Genomic DNA, 21,386 nt, shown 5'->3' with positions numbered 1-21,386 from the left:
AAATAATTTTGAACTTCACCTTCTGATTTCTAAATTTTTGGGATTCAATTCCCAAGATCTCCTCTGCATCACTGAAAACAGAAGTGAAAACTCTTACATAAACAAGAAAACCTGTGGCCCTGGCATTGCAACAAAAATGTCAAACAGCACAGGGCTGAAAATACTGCTGTGGGAGCTGGCGATGCTGCCGCTGGTTATTCTCTCTGTCTACCATAGCTGGGTCCCCGGAATGACAAGGGCTACTATGAATAGTGATAACAAAACATTCAACTTACGCTTACCACAATTTAATCTCACTCTGTTCCAAGGCTAGGCCATTTCTCCTACTTAGTTACCCATGTAGAAGCTACTGATCGTTCTGAAATGCCTTTTAGCATCCATGCAAAATTATCATCAGCCCAAGATAGGAGAAAGGTGAGAAACAAACATTGCTTGCAATGTCACCTTCTAGCCCCACAGAGGAGTTTCAACTCAAGCATCGCTATAATTCTGGGTTCTCTTAATTAAAAGTGTAGTATTAATTGACAAATGGAATTTAATATTCTGTGTACACTACACTGTGTACACTACAGATGGGGTACTGACTTTTCAGGACAATATTACCTTGTGATTAGAATGGTAAATTAACCTATTAGTTTCTCTGCAGCTAGACTGTTTCTGGGCCTGATCATTTACAGCTGGTACCTCTGTGACATGCTGCAACTTCCATACCTTTATATGGAAAATTATACAGACGAAAACCAGACAGCAAGAATAAGAAAAATACATTTAAGTGTTCTCCATTCCATTCAGACGTGTACAACACACGACATTAAGAAGAAACATGCAAAACAGACCTCACCACCCAAATACATTAAAAGTGGTGACCTAAGAGATCTCAAGTGAACTGTTCAAGATTAGCGTATAGCGTACATGCAGAACATGCCCTGTACCTGTCCAGATGAAACACATGGAGCAATGCCAACCTAGTATTTATGTTTTCTTTACCTCTTCCCCACCTTCCCTAGCTCCCACTTACCCTTTCTGTATTTGTTGACTACAAGAGTAGAAGGCTACAGCAGCAACACTTTGAGATATACAGCTACGCAATCCCACATTTTCCACTATTTGAAAATCACATCAAATAAACCACACAAAGACACAGCATTTTTTCTACATAATTGCCTCTCACGTCTTTATGAAAGCAGGCTGGTGTGAGATGTGATACATTAGTGAAACACTATAAATCAGTTTATTTTGGCTGGAACGATGTGTTCTCAAAACTTTCAGCTGCATTTTGCCCAACCCTTAGCACAGTCTGTACTATGGCCAGTCATCAACAAGATTACCAAGTCTGCACTCTTTCTCACTACGGTATGTTTTACCTATCAACAAAAAACATTATGATTTAGTATCTCCTGACCTCGGCACTTCATGAAAAAGTACTAAATATCATCTAACTCACAGCTCGCATAACATTTTAATAAACACATTCCTACATATTTTGTAATCGGCACTATGCATGATTCTGTTCTTTCAGTGTTATGCTTGCACATCTAGGGTTGTGAATGAAAAGTTGAGAAATTACCTTATTTTTTACAATAAGTAATTAGCAAGCATGCACACACATTTATGCACACACACACTTACATGCCCACATTGTCTCATATTATATTTGGTAAAACCAAATCAAAATACCATAAACCATCATTATCCTTGGCCAAGCTGTTTTACATACAATGTTTTTTCCTGTTTCCAGGAACAGTAGTGCTAAATGTCACAGGAGCAAACCCAACTCCCACACAACTTCAGATAAGCACTGTAGATCTCTGAATTTCTTGGGGAGGTTGAATGAAACAAGATTTGCACTCTGACACCTGCATGAAGGAGGGAAAAAAAGCATATCCCCACCCCACTCCACCTGGAAAACTATCAGCTGATATTTTTTTCTTAACCTTGGAAATATTACCTCTGTGAAAATTATGTGCTTATCACAGTGTTTTATCATAAGGAATTGCTTTTCTGAGTTTTTTTTTATTACAAGACTAGAAAATAAAGTCAGAATAAAAACTTGGTAAACGCTGACATAAGTTTGTCTACAACAGAAATTCTATTTATTTTCTGTTTTCAAAACTAAGAGCCAGGTAACCATTAAGATTAATATACAAACCAGTACAGCATTCAGGATTATTTCACGTTTCACATTTCTCTCACCAAAGTAAGCATATTCCTTTCTTCTCCCACTCTCTTAGTTTTCAGTATGCCAATAAGGCAAATAAACTCCTGGTGCTACTTTACTGGCTTTAATAATCCAATCCATTGTTATTTCAGGGGTTAATTTCCATGCTAAGACTTTAATAATAACAATTCTGAAGAGAATGGAAGTATTTGCTTAAACTCCACAAACATACAAATCATTAAACAAACATCTTCCCTGAATAAGGCACAACGCAGCAGGGCTGCTACACTTCAACACTTCTTTCAATATTAACATTTTAATAGGTGATGACTGATCATAACATTAGGAATTCAAATGTATAGACAAAGGCTGCACAGCAGCGAGCAGTCTCCACTGCATGTAAAAAGTGAATGTGGTTTATCAAAGCAAAGTTCTCTCTTGATCCTTTCTTGGGAGATTAAGTGGAGAAAATTTTTAATCCGTCTCAGTGGTGGTATGTACTCCAGGAAATATGATAAACCAAAACTAACTAGAATGCCTCATATGCCAAACTAGAAGGCAAAAGAAAGGAGGAATAAAAAGGAGTTTTTCCAGGAGCAGTGAAAAAAACCACCCCAAAACAATATTCTCCCTCCAGAAAACAACAACAAAAAACCTATGTAAGAAACCAGTTTACCTGATGCACACATGCCTATAAAATTGAAAGACCTTTAGAAAAAACTTCCTAATGCCTCCTTTCTAAGTTTCCTTTGTTAGGGTGGAGGGAAGAAGGGAAAGAGAAAAGATCTGAACTCTGTAAACAAGTACCAGAAAATATACTGGGGTACAGTTCTAGTCTGCCTACTCATCCCTCTCACCTTTACCTACGACCCCCAGAAGGCAGGCATTTGAAGATATGCTCAATTAATCCCATCAGCTATATTTACATTTTGACTCAGCCACCTACACCTGTTACTGCAGATACCCTACCATTGCCTCCTGAAAAGTCTACTTTGCCTCCTTTTAAGTACACTCTAACAGCCAGTAGATTTTCAGCTGTTGGGCACAGGTGGCTTCTAGCATGTCTTAAATACCATCTCCAAATCACTTTAGTATTGCCTGGTAACAACTTTTGCGAGCAGAATTCAGTATGAGTACCGAAGAGAAAATCTGCAAGTCAAAAAATTTTGAAACCAGTGGGAAAGAACCTAACTTCTGCCTTAAGAGGGAGTTAACAGTACAAGAAAGTCAAGTGTCAATAGTGCTTAGGATTTCAATGAAGTAAGGACTGCAAAATCATTTGGGACCATGGCTCATAATATTCACTAAGAAAATGTGCAGAAAAAAAGAAAATGTGGTGACTATTTCTGCTAAAAATATCCTAATAATGAAAGCAAGAGGAAAGTATGGCTATTACCCATATAATTAGAAAAACAAGACAAGTCTATGGTACCCGTGCAATGGCATCATGCAAAATGACAGGATTCTAAAACCTCAACCTACACACAGATGTTTCTCTTCTAACATAAATTAACTAAGTTAAACTAGTGGCTTGCCTGCACATCAGCAGCGAAATTAAAACCTAACTTTTAATTGCTACCATGTAAACATTACTCTGGTTTAATTATATCAGTATAATAAAAATCACAGTGCTGTTTACTTTGGAACGTTTCCAGGTGTTGGCCAAATAAAACTTATCTGTTTTGAAGGTTTTGGTTAAAGTTACGTGCCTGTTAGAATTTTCTTCTTCTTCCATCCTCCAACTGTACATTTAGCAGCTGTAACAACAGCTGGGCAGTTTAGCAGCTGTAAAAGACAGATGCCCATTTCTAGAAAACTGCTTCCTAGTAAAAGAAAACAGGGTCTGTAGCAAGTTTTCATGGGTTCCCCAATGATAAGATTCTACCCTGCAACTCAGCACCAACTAGAGCGCTGACTTACACTGTGCTTCTGCTGAACTCACCAGGCAGATCACAAATCGTCTCCGAGTTAGCTCTCATTCAGTTTTGCCAGGGAAAAATCCTTTTGCTTTTGCTGTTACAGCAAAAGCAACGTTCTGCCACGTTATTTTACTAATTCTTTATGTTGGTTCATGTGCTCTTTTTAGTGTCAACACTTACTAAAAGCAGGGCTTTCATATCAGACATTAATTAGAAATACATTTAGTTTGTACCATATCACCAAGATAAAACTGACCCTAAATTCTATATGCCTTATGCACAGAAGATCATATTTGAAATAGAATGATCTAACTAAGATATGGAAATACAGTATAAGCCTTCTTGTACCAAAACCCTATCATGGTAGTGGCTTTAGACATCAGAAGAGGAGAAACAAAAAACCCCAAAGCTGTTCATACTGGTCTTTAAGCATCCTGTTAGCTTTCTCAAGTCATTTACAACAACTGGCATATGTTAGACAAGTCTAAAACTGTCTCTAAGTATTTTACTGAGCTAAATTTATTAGGATAAGAACACTTGCAACTTCTGTTGACTTAAACTGCAGTTGTGGGCATTAAGTTGCTCACAACATTTGGCCCACTTATTTCAGCATCTAACTCTAGGTTGCGTACCAACCCAGAAGAGCTGCTAACTGAAAACACTGCTCATGGTGCTCAAAGTTAAAACAGAATGATAAAAGGAATGAAGCACTGCTTATTTCATGTTCTGTCTTTATCTTCCTCCTATTCATCTCCACAATTCTCCTCCAATTTACAAAATGGTTCAGCCTGCAAAGTAGCAGAGAGATATATGCAAGGAAACTCCTTTCTGGAAGAAGATAACACAGGAACATTATAAAAAAAAAATCAACAGACCTTCATCAGAACAAAACAGGCAGAAATGCCAAAGAATGCAAGGTAGAAATGAAGTTCTTAAAAATAATAATAATTTGAAGTACATTTGACATACCACATATGTTTTGTTTTGCTACAGGGACTAACATACGCTTGCAAATAAGTAAAGCAGTGACAGAAAAACATGAAAAAGGGAAAAAATTATGTCTTGAACAGAACTATGTCAGGTTTAACTATTTCAAAATGGTCTAAGAATTTCAGTACAGAAACAGGCTATGAACAAACTGCAGAATACAAGGAATGACTTAAACATGTTTTATCATAGGTGCAGTAATTGATTGTGAAAGTATGAAAACATAATACCCTGAAACCCGACTCAGAACATCCTCCTCTTATTGCAAATGTGCTGGCACGGCACATGTTCAATTTCATGACACACACAGTACTGATCTGTTACAAGCGGTAATTGTTCCTGCGCACTTATAAAAGCATATTGTGCTGTATCCCCAGGAAGGCGGTATGTGCTAGAAAGAGCAACACCTACAGCTGAACACTGTGAGTCTTAATAGAAGCTGTAAGAAAAAGGATGAAGAAATTAACATTTACCACTTGCACATTACCGATACAAAAATGAGTTCCCTCTGGCTGGAGAAGCATCCACAAATGCTAAATTCTGACCATATGTACTCTAATGCAATTGTCTCTAAACTTTTTGATCCCACACACCAGCATTAAAAAAAAAAATTGTGCATGCACCCCAATATACATATATTTATTTATAAATTATAGACATGCATGACTGAAGTTCTAATATTTTCTTCCCGCACCCCAATGGATCATCTCATACACCCCACTCCGGAGAACACAGCTCTAACAAACAGAAGAAAAAACAAGTGTCTGGCCCAGATATTTGTCATGAATATCCACGCCAAAATCCTGGGGGCTCTGAGCTGGCCACTATAGCTAAGCTTTTGCTAATAAAGATGAAAAGTCAATCTTACCAGAGGTGGTGGTGGAGGGGGCCCTCCAGAAGGCGGTGGTGGAGGGGGAGGTGGTGGTGGCGGTGGCGGCACAGGCATCAGTTAAGATCTCTAGCTTCACGCAGTTATGAAAAATACAGCCAAAGTCTATGTCCTTGAGGGGAAGGAAGGGAGGAGAAATAAAAGTGGGAAAAATAAAAAGAAAAAAAAAAAAAAAAGAGGACTGTGTTTATACACTGTAAGCTGAAGATCAGCCAAGTTTCTCGCTCTCAGCAGACTGAAGACTTTTATAGTGTACTGCTTCCAAAACTACAGTACGAACAGCCTCAGTATAGTTATCTGATGACAACATTCATCTAAAGAGCAAGCTCACAGATCTGGACAAGTGCCATGAATACCAAATACATAGATGGCAGCCTGTCCAGCTTTAACTACTACACCTTGCCTTAATCTACCCCATAGCCCTGTAATGCAATTCTGCAGAGAAGAAATCACCATTAACCACATGTAAGCACTCCTGCTGGGGCAAGAACTCTGTTGACTTTAAGCCAGAGGTTTGCTGCTCTAAGGACAGAGTAAGGAACTTTGTAAGGTTCACTGTACTTGTTCCAATGTTAAAAAAAAACAGACAGACATGAGTGAATAATAAATGAAGAAATAATTCTACAAATTAATGCTTCTATTATTGATATAAAGGACGAGACATTTCAAGTATTAAAGTCACATGTGTTTTTTCTGCCATTTTGAAATGTTAACTTTTCACAATTCTTTAGTAACACACTGATGAAAAAGACACACATCTTCCAACAAAAGCTGTGTATTATTTTTTTTGTAATCTCCTGCAGAATGACAGTGCATCACTCACTGATTTTCATCTCTAACCCAGCCCCTGGTATGATTGCATACCCTCTCAGTCTGAAGTCATCTGTAAAGTTAAGAAGCAACCCCTGTATTTCATCAGTAAAATTGCAAATGAAAGTACTAGGCAGTGCCAAAGAGAACCTTGGCAATCCATACTCGGTAACATCTTTTATGTTGACAGTGACTCCTGGATAAATGCTCCGAACATGTTTTATATCTAGTTTTATGTCCATTGTCTCATGACTGTCTTCTGAAACTCTTCATAATGTCATGTGAAACAGTATCAAAAGTTCTACAATAATGCAAAATATGACATCTGCTACTCCTCTCCTTTCTGTAAGGCTTTATCTTAGCAGGAAATTATATTGATTTGACACATTTGCTCTTTATACATCCCTGTAGATGCTAATTTGTTTTCCTGTCTCCTCCAAGCATTTAGAAACATCTCACTCATTTTGACGTTTCCCTAGAAACTGATGCTAAGTTCAAAGGATCACAGTTCCAAACCCCTATCCCCTTTGTCCTTCCCTTCTTTTTTAAAAGCAGGCACTCTGTGCTTTTCCAGCTGTCTGAAACCTTTCAGTCAAGTAACGTAAGAATTACCTGAGTAAGCAGGAGACATGAGACAGTTAAAGCTGGAGAAGAACCTCAGGAGAGAAGACAAGACAGAAATGAGGCAAGTTACAGTCTTTAGGAGAATACCTAGCTGTTTTGTTAGAGAGGAATAGATTAGAAGAGGCCATGAAGTTAAAATGCACATGCAGCCTTGTCCACTTCCTACCTAGCGTGTGTGAACAATATCCAGATAATATCTGAGTATCTTCCTTCTGCTGTATCTTGTAAAACACTTTACGGGAGATCAATCAAAACTTAAACATGCAGAGCCTCTGCAACACTTGCTTTCTCCCTTAAGAGACTCCTATGCAAAGGAATAGCATGTCAAAGCACTCTGGACCGGTAACAGAACTGGTTACAATTGCTTTAATCATGGCTTAATGAAGCTTTCCAAGAAAGGCAGCATCACAGCATCTCTACCATTCCACCCTCATTGTTGCCCTATGCAAAAAGCAATTATCAGAAGATACCTCCTTTCCTCAATTAAGCCATTCAAAAACATGGGCATAAGGAGAATGAGTCTTCCCTGCTAATAATATGTTTCAGGTTAGTGTCTTCCTACCCTGCAATACAGGCCTTTTATCTTCATTAAGGATTTCGATTGGGAAATATGCTCTTAGTCAAATTAGGAAAAAAATACAGCCCACGGTTCTGAGGCAGACCACGTGCATGACAGCAGGAGACAAAGCACACTGGAGGCGAGCAGCAGTGGGAGAAAGGAAATGGGAATCAACTCTTGGTATTTAGAAGTCACAATCTCAAATGCAATCAGATGACTTTTCGAACAGATGACTTTCCTCTCTCACCAGTCCTTGTTCCAGAAGCCATTCCTCCAAGCAGTGCAGCCTAAGATCCAGGACCAGAAACTGCGTGCCCATCTACAACCCAAAACTTCATCAGTGCAGATGAAGTATTCACTTCACCATGTATCCCTCTCTGCTATCCTGAATCCTCCTGCCCAGTGACAGAGGAGAAGAATGCATTTGGGGGGGCTATAACACATAGCCCTTGAAGAAAATACTGGAGATGCCCTGTAGCTTTCCTCCCGCCCTATTCCAAATCCTCTATAAATGAACTACCTTTCAGAAAATTCCACGTATGTGCTTTCCTTTGTCTCTTACCACAAATTCAGAGGCTCGATGTCCTGACCTTGACGTGCATTAGTGTACCCAGACTAATTCACATGGTTTTTTATACCAGTACCATTTTGCAGTGTGAAGGTGATCACATTAATACCTATACAGTGAAGAACCATTTTCCACATCAGGGTTCTATTTGTTCAAGCGGGTTTTGAAAGAAGGAGTGCTGTCATTCACACAAGCGGAAACTGATAGCAAAGAAGGACTGTAGGTAGATAAAGGTTTGCATCTTCAAACTAACTTACAATACAAAAACCTGGCTCTTAAGATTTAGTCATAACTGCATAATCTACACATGTAATATGTAGGGCTTACTTAATATGTAGAACCGGCAATGAGAAAACCTTTTTTGTATTATTGCACCTATTTCACTTACATGGTTTGTATTTAAATAAAATTATGGAGAAGACTTGAACACTTTCAGAATATCAGCACCCATTATTTGGAGGCCTCTATTCCTTGGTTAAAGGCTGTATTTTATTTGTCTCTTACCCCCTCCCTCCCATTAAGCTGCTAGTTAAAATATAGTTGGCAATTTCAGACAACAGCTTCAGAACATGCCAGCGTTATAGATTTGCACATTATAAACCGAAATTCTGAATTAAAACCAGAAAAGGAGTATCACGTCAATCAGTTATAGTGTCTGTTGAGAGCCACACAAGAGGGACATGCCATAAAGGGTCCTTAAGGCACATACGTCCTTTCTCCTCTCCTCTAAATATACATATTTATAATTGGAAGAGAAGGGTCTGAACCATCCCTGAGAGACTGAAATAAAAAGACATAGTTTAAAAATTTGGCAATAGCTGGGGGAAAAGCTTGTGCGTTTAGCCTCAGTTTTCTCAGGCAAAAAGTAATGTACATCTTCCCTTGACTTCCACATCACAGAACAGAATGATGCCCAACAATTGCAGAATTTATTGCAAAAAAAAGAAAATCCCAAACCCTGTCTTTTCTAGTCCACCTCCCCACAAAAGCAAGGTTGCACATTTTTTTTAGTGCTTTCTGAAGTCTAATTTTAGGTGTCCCGAAAAACGTGGCTTGTATTATTTCCCTTGGGAAGCTCTTTCGCAGTCAAATAACTCATAGTTCAGATTGCCTGACACTCAGCCTAATTTCTCCTTTTCTTAGTTTGATCCCATTTGCACTCCACTGCAGATGACTGACTTGTACCAAGCAAAATAGTTTCACCTACCCCCCAGCACCAGCTTCGTGAAATATAAGAATTATAATTCAGAAGCACATTTACAAGGACTAGTTATACTTTTTGAGCTGTTTTATTTCTCACAAGTCACCTCATCAGTGAACGAACATTATTACTGCTCTCTGATCCCAAAACAATTGGCCTTCTTTTGTTCTCTTGAAAAGGGTGGTTCTAAAACTGGTAACTTCAGGTGTCACATATTGTTCCTTGGATCTTCTCACAGTGCTTGCTCGAATAGCAGCTGGGTTTAAGAACCACAGTGCAGTCCTCAGTGCACAACTCAAGCTCCAGATTTCTGAAGGCTCAAATAAAGTCTTCACCCAGACTTTCATTTTGAAGTGTCAGACAAGTCAGAGTAGGTGCAGAGCTTTCTTCTTCAAGGACTGCTCTCTCAGTCCTGTGCTGGATTCACCTGTGGGAAACTCATTACCTCTGCCTAAACTTTTATATAGATTGGCCCTCACCTTGCCCAGCTACCAGATGTACCTAAGCTCTGATCCAAGTGCTTCCCAAAGGTCTCCTAAAGTGTCACTGCCACAGTACTGGACTCACACTAAGACAAAAGTCCTGCTGGGAGGACAGAGCCAAACTAAGAAACAACATGGTTTCTGGACAGCAGCTGACATGCCTCCTGCCACACTTCATGCTCAGCAGAACCACCACAGGTCTGTCTGCAACGGCTATTTTAAAATACCTTCACCCATCATGGAAAGGGAAGGCATGAAACAGCTGTACCTTCAGTTTAGAACAATGTCTAGAAGGGGAAAAGACAGAGGAAAAAAATCACAATTATTTAAATGCACATATATTTATACACAAAAATATTTCCTAACTAGTAGCATTTTTGCTTTTTTAAATAGCTATAGTCCTTAGGTCTTTAGGTGGTATAGTCATTAATATGAAACAATACAGTTGGAATTGAAAATGTAACCCTTTTAATCAGTTTGGAGGAAAGGACTGCAAAACAACTGATTCATTACCACTAGATTTGCAATCACTGCACCTCTGCAGTCTGAGGTAGGTAATTCAGCTTTGGAGGAATTTACAGATATTTTTTCCTTCAAAGTGAAGGCTGGGTAGGTATTTCAGAGGCGTGCAGGAAAGCTTATCTAAAATATTGCTCTTGCTTTCTCGATTAAAAACTGAAGAAAAAAGAAGCAGACCACAAACTTTTAAAATTCTCATCAGCTTTTATATAATCAAATATGGTCCCCATTAACCATACTGTTCTGAGTTACAGCATTTAAGTCCTTACATTTTAATAGAAAACTTAAAGAATTTCAGAATTACATGGGAGCATCAATAAACCTGTGCTCAACTTTCATGATCTGAAAAGTAGACAATGAGCCTAACTGTGCTCCCGTTTGCTCCTGTGAAACATCACCAAAGAACAGCTGAAATCTCTGGTACAAGCACACCACAGATATTTTAAAGACAGTATAACACATACAGAGACAGAGAAAAGAAAAGCAGAGAGTAGACATGTGCTACACAGATCAATTTTTCTGCTGTCACTATCACACAACTGGAAATGACTTGGAAAAAGCTTCTGTTTGGAATGAACCGGTTTAGGATTTAATTATAACAGAATCAAACCATGTAGTTTTAAAGCATCAGATGCTACATTCCTTTCTACCATTTTTAGTGTGAATGACTGTTTAGAGAACAGAGCAAGGAAGAATCAAGATAGAGCCTCTGAGTATCCCCATAGTCTCTTTCTCCTCTGCAAAAATAATCACATCCACAAAAAAAACCTTGATAGTCTCCACTGTATTTGAGAGATTTACAAGCAGTGCAAAGTGTCAGACTGTTAAAACCTGCTTTTACAGAAGAAAGGCAAACGCTCATATACATACCCATCTTACTATATATATTTCAAGGCATTCACATGTAGATTCTTACAGACAACTAAGAAAACTCTAGCCTTTCATCATTTCCTAACAGACAGCACCTGTATTGTTCATAACTTGAGAGAAATTTCTGCTCTCAGCCACCATTTACATCACTGCAACTAAAGGCAGAATCTCACTTTTTCAATTCCATTGAAATGTACAAACCTCGAGGGTTCTTTCTCCATTTAATATCTGATGAAACACTCTTAAGCAGTATTTGTCTACACAGGGTCTGTGGGATTGTCAGATGGCACGTAACAGTATCCTGCATCTAAGCCAAGGAACCTAAGTTCTCCTCGGCTTGGACTATTTCTGCCAGACTTGATGCAGCTAAGGGCTGCATCTCCTTCCTGCCTGAAAAGCAGCATGACTCTTATTCTGTCAGGAGCCTGACACCACTGCACCAAACTGGGCAGGGTTGACCTAGCACAGATTACAGGAATTTGAAGACGCCTTGCTCCATGTGTGCTGTGGGCAGATCTCTGCTGGGTTCCCTATGGTGCTGAGGCTAGAAATTGAAGTGCTATGTCTTGACAAACCTCCCTTAAGAGGCAAAGCTGTGCATGACTTCTTGTTCTTACACATGACTATTTCAGGGCATAGCTTGTTGGGGATCTGCCGCAGAAGACTACTTGCTGTAACGGAGCAGAATAAAGAGAATTTGTCATACTCTTTCAAATAAGAGAAAAGAATGACACATAAGAAGAAGAAATATATTATGCCTACTGTAGCGCTAACCTGAAGTTAAAGAGTCCAAAGACAAATGACGTAAATTAGAAGCAATTAGGACTTGCACAAAGACAGGACTTTGCAAAGGAAACAATTTATACAAAGGGTTTCCTTGAAATATACTGTATCATCCACACAAAGACAGACATGGCCTATTTCACTGCCAGATATATAAACAATGGCAAATTTGGTATACAGTCATTAGGAAGGTTAATCATTGGCCTAAGCTAAATAAAGAAAGTGCAGCTCAGTGGAAGCTCAAGGTCACTGCCACATTCTGAAGACAACCGTTTACTTTTATACTCCTCAAGAGTTTCAGTGTGAACAGCACTTTAGCTCTCTTAGTAGAGGCAATCTGATGTTTCAAGCTAACACTTGCGAGCTTTGCAGTCTCTGCAGAGAATTAAACTGTATGTTTTCACATTATTATTAATAATTTATTTCTTTATAGTTATTCATATATTTATGTATCGTTATTCATATAATACAGATATATTTGAAAAGTATACCTGTACGCAGAATGGTTTCCACCAAAGAAATTCCTAGTTGCTTAACCAAATCCCCTAGTAGTAGAATGTTTTGCTTTCCAATTGAGTAGCTAGCATCAAAACAGAAAACCCAAACAATGCAGTGTTCAGCATTTTGCTTTTTTATATTTGCTATACACAGCTCAACAAATGTGTTTTCAAATGCCAGTCAAGTGAAAAGAATTTGAAAATGTGAGTATTAGAAGACTACAGGACTTTCAAAATCCATGTCTCAATTTTAAAATTTTCACTTTCAGTCACATGACGTTCCATCAGAGATCCTATTTTCACAGGTTTCCATCTTGAAAATACAGATTTTTAGAAACCTGTATGCATGCCACATCAGGCTGATATCTACCAGCTTAAGGAACACAGTCTAATACTGGCAGCACAAGGAAAATAAATATGGTAATTCAACATGAACCACTCCTCCCTACAGTACAGTACCTATATCATGCTCCAGCACAGGCTGTGGTCACTGTATGCTGCAAGGAGAATTGCCCTTCACGAGGATGTAAAACATGATGATCTGGTCACCTGCAGGCATAAGTTGCCAGGGAAATCCTCACCTCTAAGGAAGAATGGGAAGCTTTGATCTTGATTTTCAGTGAAGTTGATGATTTAATTTCTCTTTCAAATCCATTTCCAATGGTAAAAACGCTAGCCCTAACGTCCTCACAATTTAAAAAGCTACTGACCATGCTTATACATTCTTAGTTCTATGCTCTTATCTGTCAGTCCTGTTGAAAATGCTGCTCCCTTTCAATGACGTAGTTGATAACTTACTTGATCTTAGATGTTCTTTGCACCAGGGTAAGGCTTCCATACTTGTAAGTAAAAGGTATATAACACCCTATGTTACTAAGGAAGCCTCACTACACTGCCATAATATTGCATTTTTAGTATTTTAACTAACTCATTGTTCTGAAAAAATAAAATGCAAAGTTCTTCATTGCCCCTTAGGTTTCACAGCTGATATATTTATAAAACTTCCTATGTGCACAGAAACGTAAATACGCTTTCTTGTACAGAAAATTTTTAGCTGTTTCTAAAGGCAATTGATGAAATATCTAGCTCCAAACTTACATCCATTTACTCAGGACAGCAATTTCACTTTTGTACAATGAACAACAAATTGCAAAGTTATTTGAAACTGCAACAAAAAAAAAAAATCCCTGACAAAAGATGTTTAGATTTGTAGGCCTAATTCTGAATTGTAGTAAAACAAAGTTTTACTACAACTTCTTGAGTTTTCCTTTACTCAGGAAAAATGAGTTTTATTAAATTAAAGATTCAGCCCTTTGACTTATTGAAGGATTTCAGTTGCAACTCTTTGCAGAAGTCATTGTATTCAGAGAGGACGTTTTGACTGATACCTACTCACACACACAGAACAAACAATGAGCACTAGGAATCCAAAACCAGTCAACTAACTCTGCTGCCTGCTGAAGAAGGAAAGTAATTCCAGGGATCAACTGGCAATAGAAGATGTTGTTTAAAGTTGCATCTATCATAGACACAAAGGAGCAAAATGGTTTTTTACAATTATCCTTCTTCCAACAAGTAGATCAGAATCAGCTTCCAGAATCAGCTCCCAGGAATACTTCCAGTGCAGCCAGTATCTGCTGCCATCAGACCAAGCAGGGTAAAGATGAGGACTTACTCATTTCCAACAACTCTGGTGTCAAAGTTTATGCTGGTTTTGGACTCCAGCTTTCACTTCTACTAGTCTGGATCTGGCCCTTCTCTTTCTTTACTTCCTTCTGTGAAAATTTCTCTCCTTTCTAGTGGTTTACCACTCTCTCCATTACCCCTCTCCACTTTCTTCTTTGTCTTTGCTCTTTTCATCACTCACCTCTCCTATTGCCTGCCGCTGACACAAGGTAAGACAAATGGAGCCAATTCACTTAAAAGGTAGAGTTGTCTGCCCTGGGGAAAGAAAGAGTACACATGGCACAAAAGTAAGTAACTGCATGATGATACTAGGGGTTCAGTGCAGGTTGCTAGTACTGAGAAAAACAGAAAAAATGCAGAACTAGGATGATCAGGATCTGAAAAAAAAAAAAAAAAAAAAGGAAATGTGATTCCAGGAGGTAACAGAAGTACAGCTGGTAAGTGTTAGTGCTAATGTACAAAGCCTCACCTGGTGGACTGGATAGAAATGGAAGTATTGAAGAAAAACAACCAGGTAAAATGGTCTGGGCTGAGGAAAGCAGCAAAGCAACCAGTGTGTACACTCTGCAGCTGCACCAGGCCTTTGCAGCTCCTGGTACAGCTTGTTCAGAGCAAGCTCAAGCATCCCCACATGGCACTGCATCATTTATCCTACTGTTAAGTCAATGTAAACTCATGATCACTTGATCCAAGAATATTTTGTACAATCTGCTTTTGCATAACTTCCTTGCTACTTAGTCATTTCAAGGATAAAAAGGCTTTTATTCTGTATTAAATGACCTGTTGGGCCCCAATTCTGTCACTCACACAGTACACTACATAGTCTCCACCCCTCTATCAATTTACTAATTTAGGGACTAATCCATCTCTTATTATTTTTTATGCTAAGTTCTCCTTTGTTTTCAGTAGAAGTGATATCAGTTCTGCAGGGTTTAATGCTGAAAATACTCAAGCAAATACAAGCTGCAGCAACACAAGTAACATCACTAACATGTGTTAAGCTGTTTGCACTCACAACTGATCAATTAAAGCAACTTTCTGTCCAAATCCCAGGCAGAATTTCACAGCTATCTATGCAGTGATTCACGCATCCCCAAGAGGAACAAACATTCCCTCTGAAAATAAGTTGCTAAAACCCCAGTTTGTTTTCCTGATATGTAAGCCTGGCTTGCCTTTTCGGTGCCTCATGATTTTCTTTATGTGTCTACTCAACTAGCATAGCAGACCTATAGATTTTGTATAGGTACAGTGTTATTTCTTTTCTTCTTTTGCATACAACAAAAGTGTAACTGACTTGGACAAAAGCTCACAACCTGCCAGGACTATTTTATACGCAGTCAGTAGCGCTGGTGCATGTACATTTTTCACGCACAAAATTACACCGGTTAGGAAAGCAGTATCATAATACTTTTCAAATAGGAGGATACAAAGGAGGAACAAAAGATCCCAAGACCTCTCTTGTGATCCAGTACCATATTCTGCTCTCTTTTTTTCCTTTTTTGTTACTTATAATGAAGAGAGTAAAACATGATACAGTAACTAGAAAAAGTTAAATGTTACAGCAGTCTTTTACAGACCTGCGTATAGCTTGTGAAAGGGGCCGACACAAGGGGGTTGCTATCTCTAGACCCATTCATCCACTTTGTTCATCTAGAAGGAAGCATTTTACCCCTATCTTATGAATCAAGCAGAAGCACTGTAATTTCTAGCCAATGCTTTAATTTGTCAAGGCGGACACTGCAGTTGCCAACAGTGTAAGGATATAGCATATCGATTACACACAAGCTGCAGAGCAAGACACAGGAGGTAGTTTTCTTGGACAGTTGTAAGAGCAGTTTCAAGATTGAGCAAGTGCTTTCATACTGAATCTTCTGTTCTTATGTTTAGTGAACTTTATCTTGTAGGGACCTTTGGTCTAGTGTTCCTCTGCTTTTGACTTTGTATTATCACTTACACTGTAGCTATAGCTGTTAGGTTGCCCTCTCTGCCTGGGCTGGCTACAAAATGATGCCATTCTCATCACAGCGGGTTACATATCTGTATCAGTGGTGAAAGATGACACAGGGTCAATGCAACAAAGAATCGCACCTCCCCCATGCATGATCTTAGCTGAGAGAGAGATATTTCTGGTAGTCTAAAGGAAATCCGTTTCAGCTGTTGTCTGAATTACCAAGGCATGAAAACACACTTTTCACACCTTATGAAAATTCTGTAGTCATTTCACATATTTCAAAGCAATTCAAAGGAAGCTTAAGAGCTGTCACATAGTCACATACATGATACCAAATGAGTCCACCCAACGATACTTGGAAGTCAAATTAAGGTGGGCATATTCAAAAGAACACACTTTTTCTCTCCAATTTGGAAGCCCTGAGGACATTTTTTCTGTCTGCAAATATAGCACAGTTTACATCACTCTTTATCCTGGCTAGGAAACCACCAGACAACCCTGATGCAGAACGACCACAAATGAAAAAGCAACTTAATGTAAAATCCCATTAAGATTTTGCTACTATAAGGCAATTTTCAAAAAGCTTCAGTCTTTCAAAAAGAGTAACTACTTTTAAGAGCACAGACTAATTGAGCAAGATCTGGTAAAGGTGTTCCAGAAAGCTGTATCTCAAAACGGCATGGCAGTCACTGAGTAACTCAGTGTGAGTACTGAAGACTTTTAGATAAAACAATTTACTGGATATTATAGTTGATTATTGTGTTTCTTTAGGTATTAACTTTACATATACTCTGAAGAAGCTAGAAATCTTTATTCTGGCACAACAAAGCCTAGTATCATTTTCACAAAGCAATCGTCTGCTTCAACTTTTCATCTGTGATCTCATTAGACCTTAAAATGAATGGCATAAAATACCCACCTGATAATGCAGCAGATTCCCACACACATCGGGGATCAGTAATTTATGGAAGTCAAGGGTGAAAGAGCTGAACTGAGCTAGTCCAGTCTCACCTGCTTCTGATAACTGAACAGAACTTATCCCAATCACTAAGCACAGAGAAGAAAAGTTCCCACAGAAGCAGATGCTTCTGAAAAATCATGTAATTCCTATAGGTTAGTAATGACTAACAAACATACAAAGAAATCTGATGCCAATCCTTTCACTGCTCTGCTTCTCTTTGGAGCTAGAATATTTTAAAATATTAAACTATTTAATATCAGTTAATATTTATTTTAGATATAAAATAGTAAATCATGTTATTAAACTTCAAAACTTATTACAGCTCTCAAAATGTGCAAATATTTTTCTGTTTGTTATGACTGAGGTAACATTTTCACTTGAAGGTCTTCTTTTCAGAGGACAACGAATTTCCCAAAACAGTGACCTCATCAACCAACAAAATTACTCTTTTTAAGTATAAAGAACATCTATTAGGATCTATGCTATGTTCTGTTAAGACATTCAACAGACACTGCTGACTTTTATGGTGTGATTACTGAGATGCGACACTGCTATGTTTTGATTTACTGTTAAAAAAAGGAATTATATAAATACTTTCTGCAAAGTCAGATTTAGTAGCCGTTACATACACGATCCTAGCATGGCCCTTCCTGGTGTACTGCAGTAACAGAAACTGAGATGATGCAGGATCTTTATTTATATTTCCTTTTGGAGGTGCTGAGGGAGAGAGAGGAAAAAAAAGGAGTTGCTTTGTATTGTACTATATGATTTGTTAAAGGCAGTCATATGTTGCTCTCTTTCCAGTGCAGTGCAACCACAGAATCAGAATCTCAATCATTTTCAGGAATACATCCAAACCAGCAATGACTTGAGCACTGCAGCTAATGAATTAAGCTTTGCAGCTGCCCCCAAGCAACCAAAGTCTGTATGCAAAGCTGATCAAACTATTTATACTCCCCTGTCTTCACTGAATGTATATCTGGGATTTTTTTCTTTTTTTAAATCAAGTTTCATACTTAGATTACAAGCTGGTATAGGCACCTGCACTTTTATACACGACTTAGCCTACTGGAGCCTCAATCCTATTAAGACATTGTAGATAACAACTTAAAATGTTTAATAACAACATAACTGTGCCATCAAGAGGAGTTGCATGGGGTTGCTAAGCCCCATTCCTTGACCAGGAACTTCTACAGGAAAAGAATCGACACCCACAAAATTTCTTCCTGGTTATGAGTCTAACGCACTTTTTGTCATCATCATCATCTACAGCGAAACATCCAAAGTATTTTATCAGTGAAACAAAACGCACTTACACAATCCTCTTTCAGGGTCCCACACTGAGCATCTTGTATGTTATCTTGTACATGGAAGCTGAACTGATGACAAAGCAAACTCAATCTTTCCACCTCCTGTTGGGAAACGTCCCATAGGAGCCGTGGGTGGCAGCAGTGTCTGCACCGCCTGCACATTCCAGCCACAACACTGCACTGGGTCACAGGTCCACGCAGTGAACGGGAACCACCCTCTCACACACACACCACTTGTTCCAGCTCAAACTGCCATCACAGAATAAAGTTGTATCCATTTCCTTGATCATCTTCCCTGTGGGTTGTCTTTCACTACAAAGGATGCGAACTGAAGACTAAAAATTATTATACAAACACACGCTGTAAAATAAACAGGAGTTTGTGCTGGATATACAGATGGAGAAACTGAGCATACCGATTGTATCGGGAAGCAGTTCAACAATTCCATTCATGCAGCATGCACAGTAACAGGTATCACTGTTACCACAATTTCAGCAGTATCTCACTGTCTGAATCAGCAGAAGCATTTGCAAATATTTCAGCCCGTAAATGCAGGCTGTCCCAAGACCGTTCTGTGTTGAAATCATCAACCTTTATCTTACGTCTCAGTGTCTTCTCTCCTAAACCAGATTTTGCTACCTTTCAGAAATCTTGCTTAGTAATACTCCACCTTCAGCAACAAACGAAAAAAGGCATGCTGGCCCGGCGTGTCCTTCCTACTGCTAGAACTCGTGAACTTCTGGATGACAGGGGCACTCCCTTCCTCCACCCCACCCCCCACGGGCTGCGGCATCACCTACCACCGCTGAACCTTTGCAAACACCAAGCACACCCAAATAACAACCCCCCTCTTGCTACCTTTTACCAGCATGCTCCCCGTTGCTCTGTATCAGTGCCAACAGGCTGATACAGAAGTGACAAGATTTTAGTCTCCTTTTTACCCATGTTAACTACAACTAAACCTTTAAGATTTTCTTTCCAAGACTTCTCCGCCATTCCTCCCCTTCCAATAGGTATGTAAGCATTTAACACACAGTTGCTCTTACGATTACTCTGCCCCGTTTCCTCAGCACACCTATCTCAAGGGCGAGAAACAGGAAAAAAGTTCTCCCTACCCACCGCCGCCTGCAAGCGGCCCGTTCCCCTTCGACAAAACCGAAGGGCAGCCCCACGCAAAACCTGCACCGCGTCCCAGAGGCTGGGGGGTCCCCGCCACCCCCGGGCCCCCGCCGGGCGCCGACCGCGGCCGGGTCCTGCCCGGAGGGGCGGCGGAACCCCCGCGGGGCTGGGGGGCGGCCGTGCCCGGCGGCTGCCGCGGGGCTGGCTACGAGCCGCGGCGCTGGCTACGAGCCGAGGCAGCCCGTTTGCCCGCCGAGTTGTCTCGGCCGCGGCGACGCGGGGGGCAGCTCCGGCCTCCGCGCCGCCTCACCCACGGCGGCCCCCGGCCCCAGCGGCCAGGGCAGGCGGCCGCCTCGACCCTCACCGCGGCGCCTCCGGCTGCCCGGGGCGGCGAGGCGGGTCGCAGGCACCGGTGTGTCCCCCCCACCCCGGCAGCCGCCGCGCCCCCCGCGCCCACCTGCTGGCCGGCCGGTGCCGCGGGGTCCGGGACGGCGCGGTGCTCCTCCCCGGGCAGAGGGCGCCAGGTGCGGCGGCCGCCCGCCTCCCTCAGGGCAGGGGGGGCCGGCTGGGAGGCGGGGGAAGGAGTCTCAGGATCCTGAGGGGAACGGCGCGCGGCTCAGTCCTCGGGGGGGAACAAAACCATTTTTCTTTCCTTTTCTTTTTTTTTCTTTTTTTTTTTTTTTTTTTTAAGTAGAAATTTAACTCGCGCAGCGCCCCGAGCGAGAGGGGAGCGCGCGGGCAGGTGCCGGCCGGATCCGGCCGGTTCCGGCACCGACGGCCCCACCAGAGCCCGCGCTTCCCGCGCGGGGCTCCCCCTCAGGTGGGCTCCCCCTCAGGTGGGCTGCCCCTTCAGGGGGTAAAGCCCCGCGGCACCCGGGCCCGCCCGCCCGCAGCCGCCTCGGCGGAGCCGGGTGTTTGTGCGAGCCCCTGCGGAAGCCAAACAGCAGCCCCAGGGCAGGGAGAGAAAGACGCCGCCACCCTGTGCCCCCGCCGATGGCCGCCCACCTGCCCGGCCGCCTCTGCCCAGCAGCCTCAGGCGGGCCCGCGCTTGGAGCCCGCTGGGCGCCCTCGTTTTGTGTGCTCCAGATTGTGCGCTAGAAGCATCTGCATAAAAAATAGTAATAATAAAAAAAAATCTTGTTTTCTTTCAAGGCAGTTTGCAGATGGAAACATCACAGCCTTGCCCCAGCCAGCCTGCCTGCATTCTGCCAGGGCGAGGGCGTCCCGGCCAGCTGGAGGGATGAGGCACCCTGGTTTGTCACGCAGCGAGCTCCTCTGGCAGGATGCTGCTGCTGAATAACTTAAAAATCATAGTGTGGGTTCTTCCCTGCCTGGTGGCCTTCAAACGGTGCTGTCGGGTGGCTGAGAGGCAGGCCTGTCTGTTCTGGATTTCTCTGGAAAACCTGTTTCATTGCAGTAATGTAAAATCGGTTTCTTCATTACCCGGCTTGATTATGAAGCAATCTGGACAAATCGATATTGCTTGGATCCAG

The 21,386-nt window shown here is 40.9% G+C and overlaps 1 protein-coding gene across 1 annotated transcript in view; it reads right to left on the bottom strand.

The window, feature by feature from the left end:
- Positions 1–20,470, bottom strand: part of WIPF3 (WAS/WASL interacting protein family member 3) — a 40,004-nt gene extending 19,534 nt beyond the window's left edge. The window contains 2 exon segments of the mRNA XM_055803784.1: positions 5,933–6,065; positions 20,351–20,470. Of these exon segments, the coding sequence (XP_055659759.1) occupies positions 5,933–6,010 (78 nt within the window). The 5' untranslated portion in view covers positions 6,011–6,065; positions 20,351–20,470.
- Positions 20,471–21,386: the final 916 nt, after the last annotated feature.

This window comes from Falco peregrinus, chromosome 5 (assembly GCF_023634155.1).
Source record: "Falco peregrinus isolate bFalPer1 chromosome 5, bFalPer1.pri, whole genome shotgun sequence".
Classification (NCBI taxonomy): domain Eukaryota; kingdom Metazoa; phylum Chordata; class Aves; order Falconiformes; family Falconidae; genus Falco; species Falco peregrinus.
This window is presented reverse-complemented; position numbering and strand designations above follow the sequence as displayed.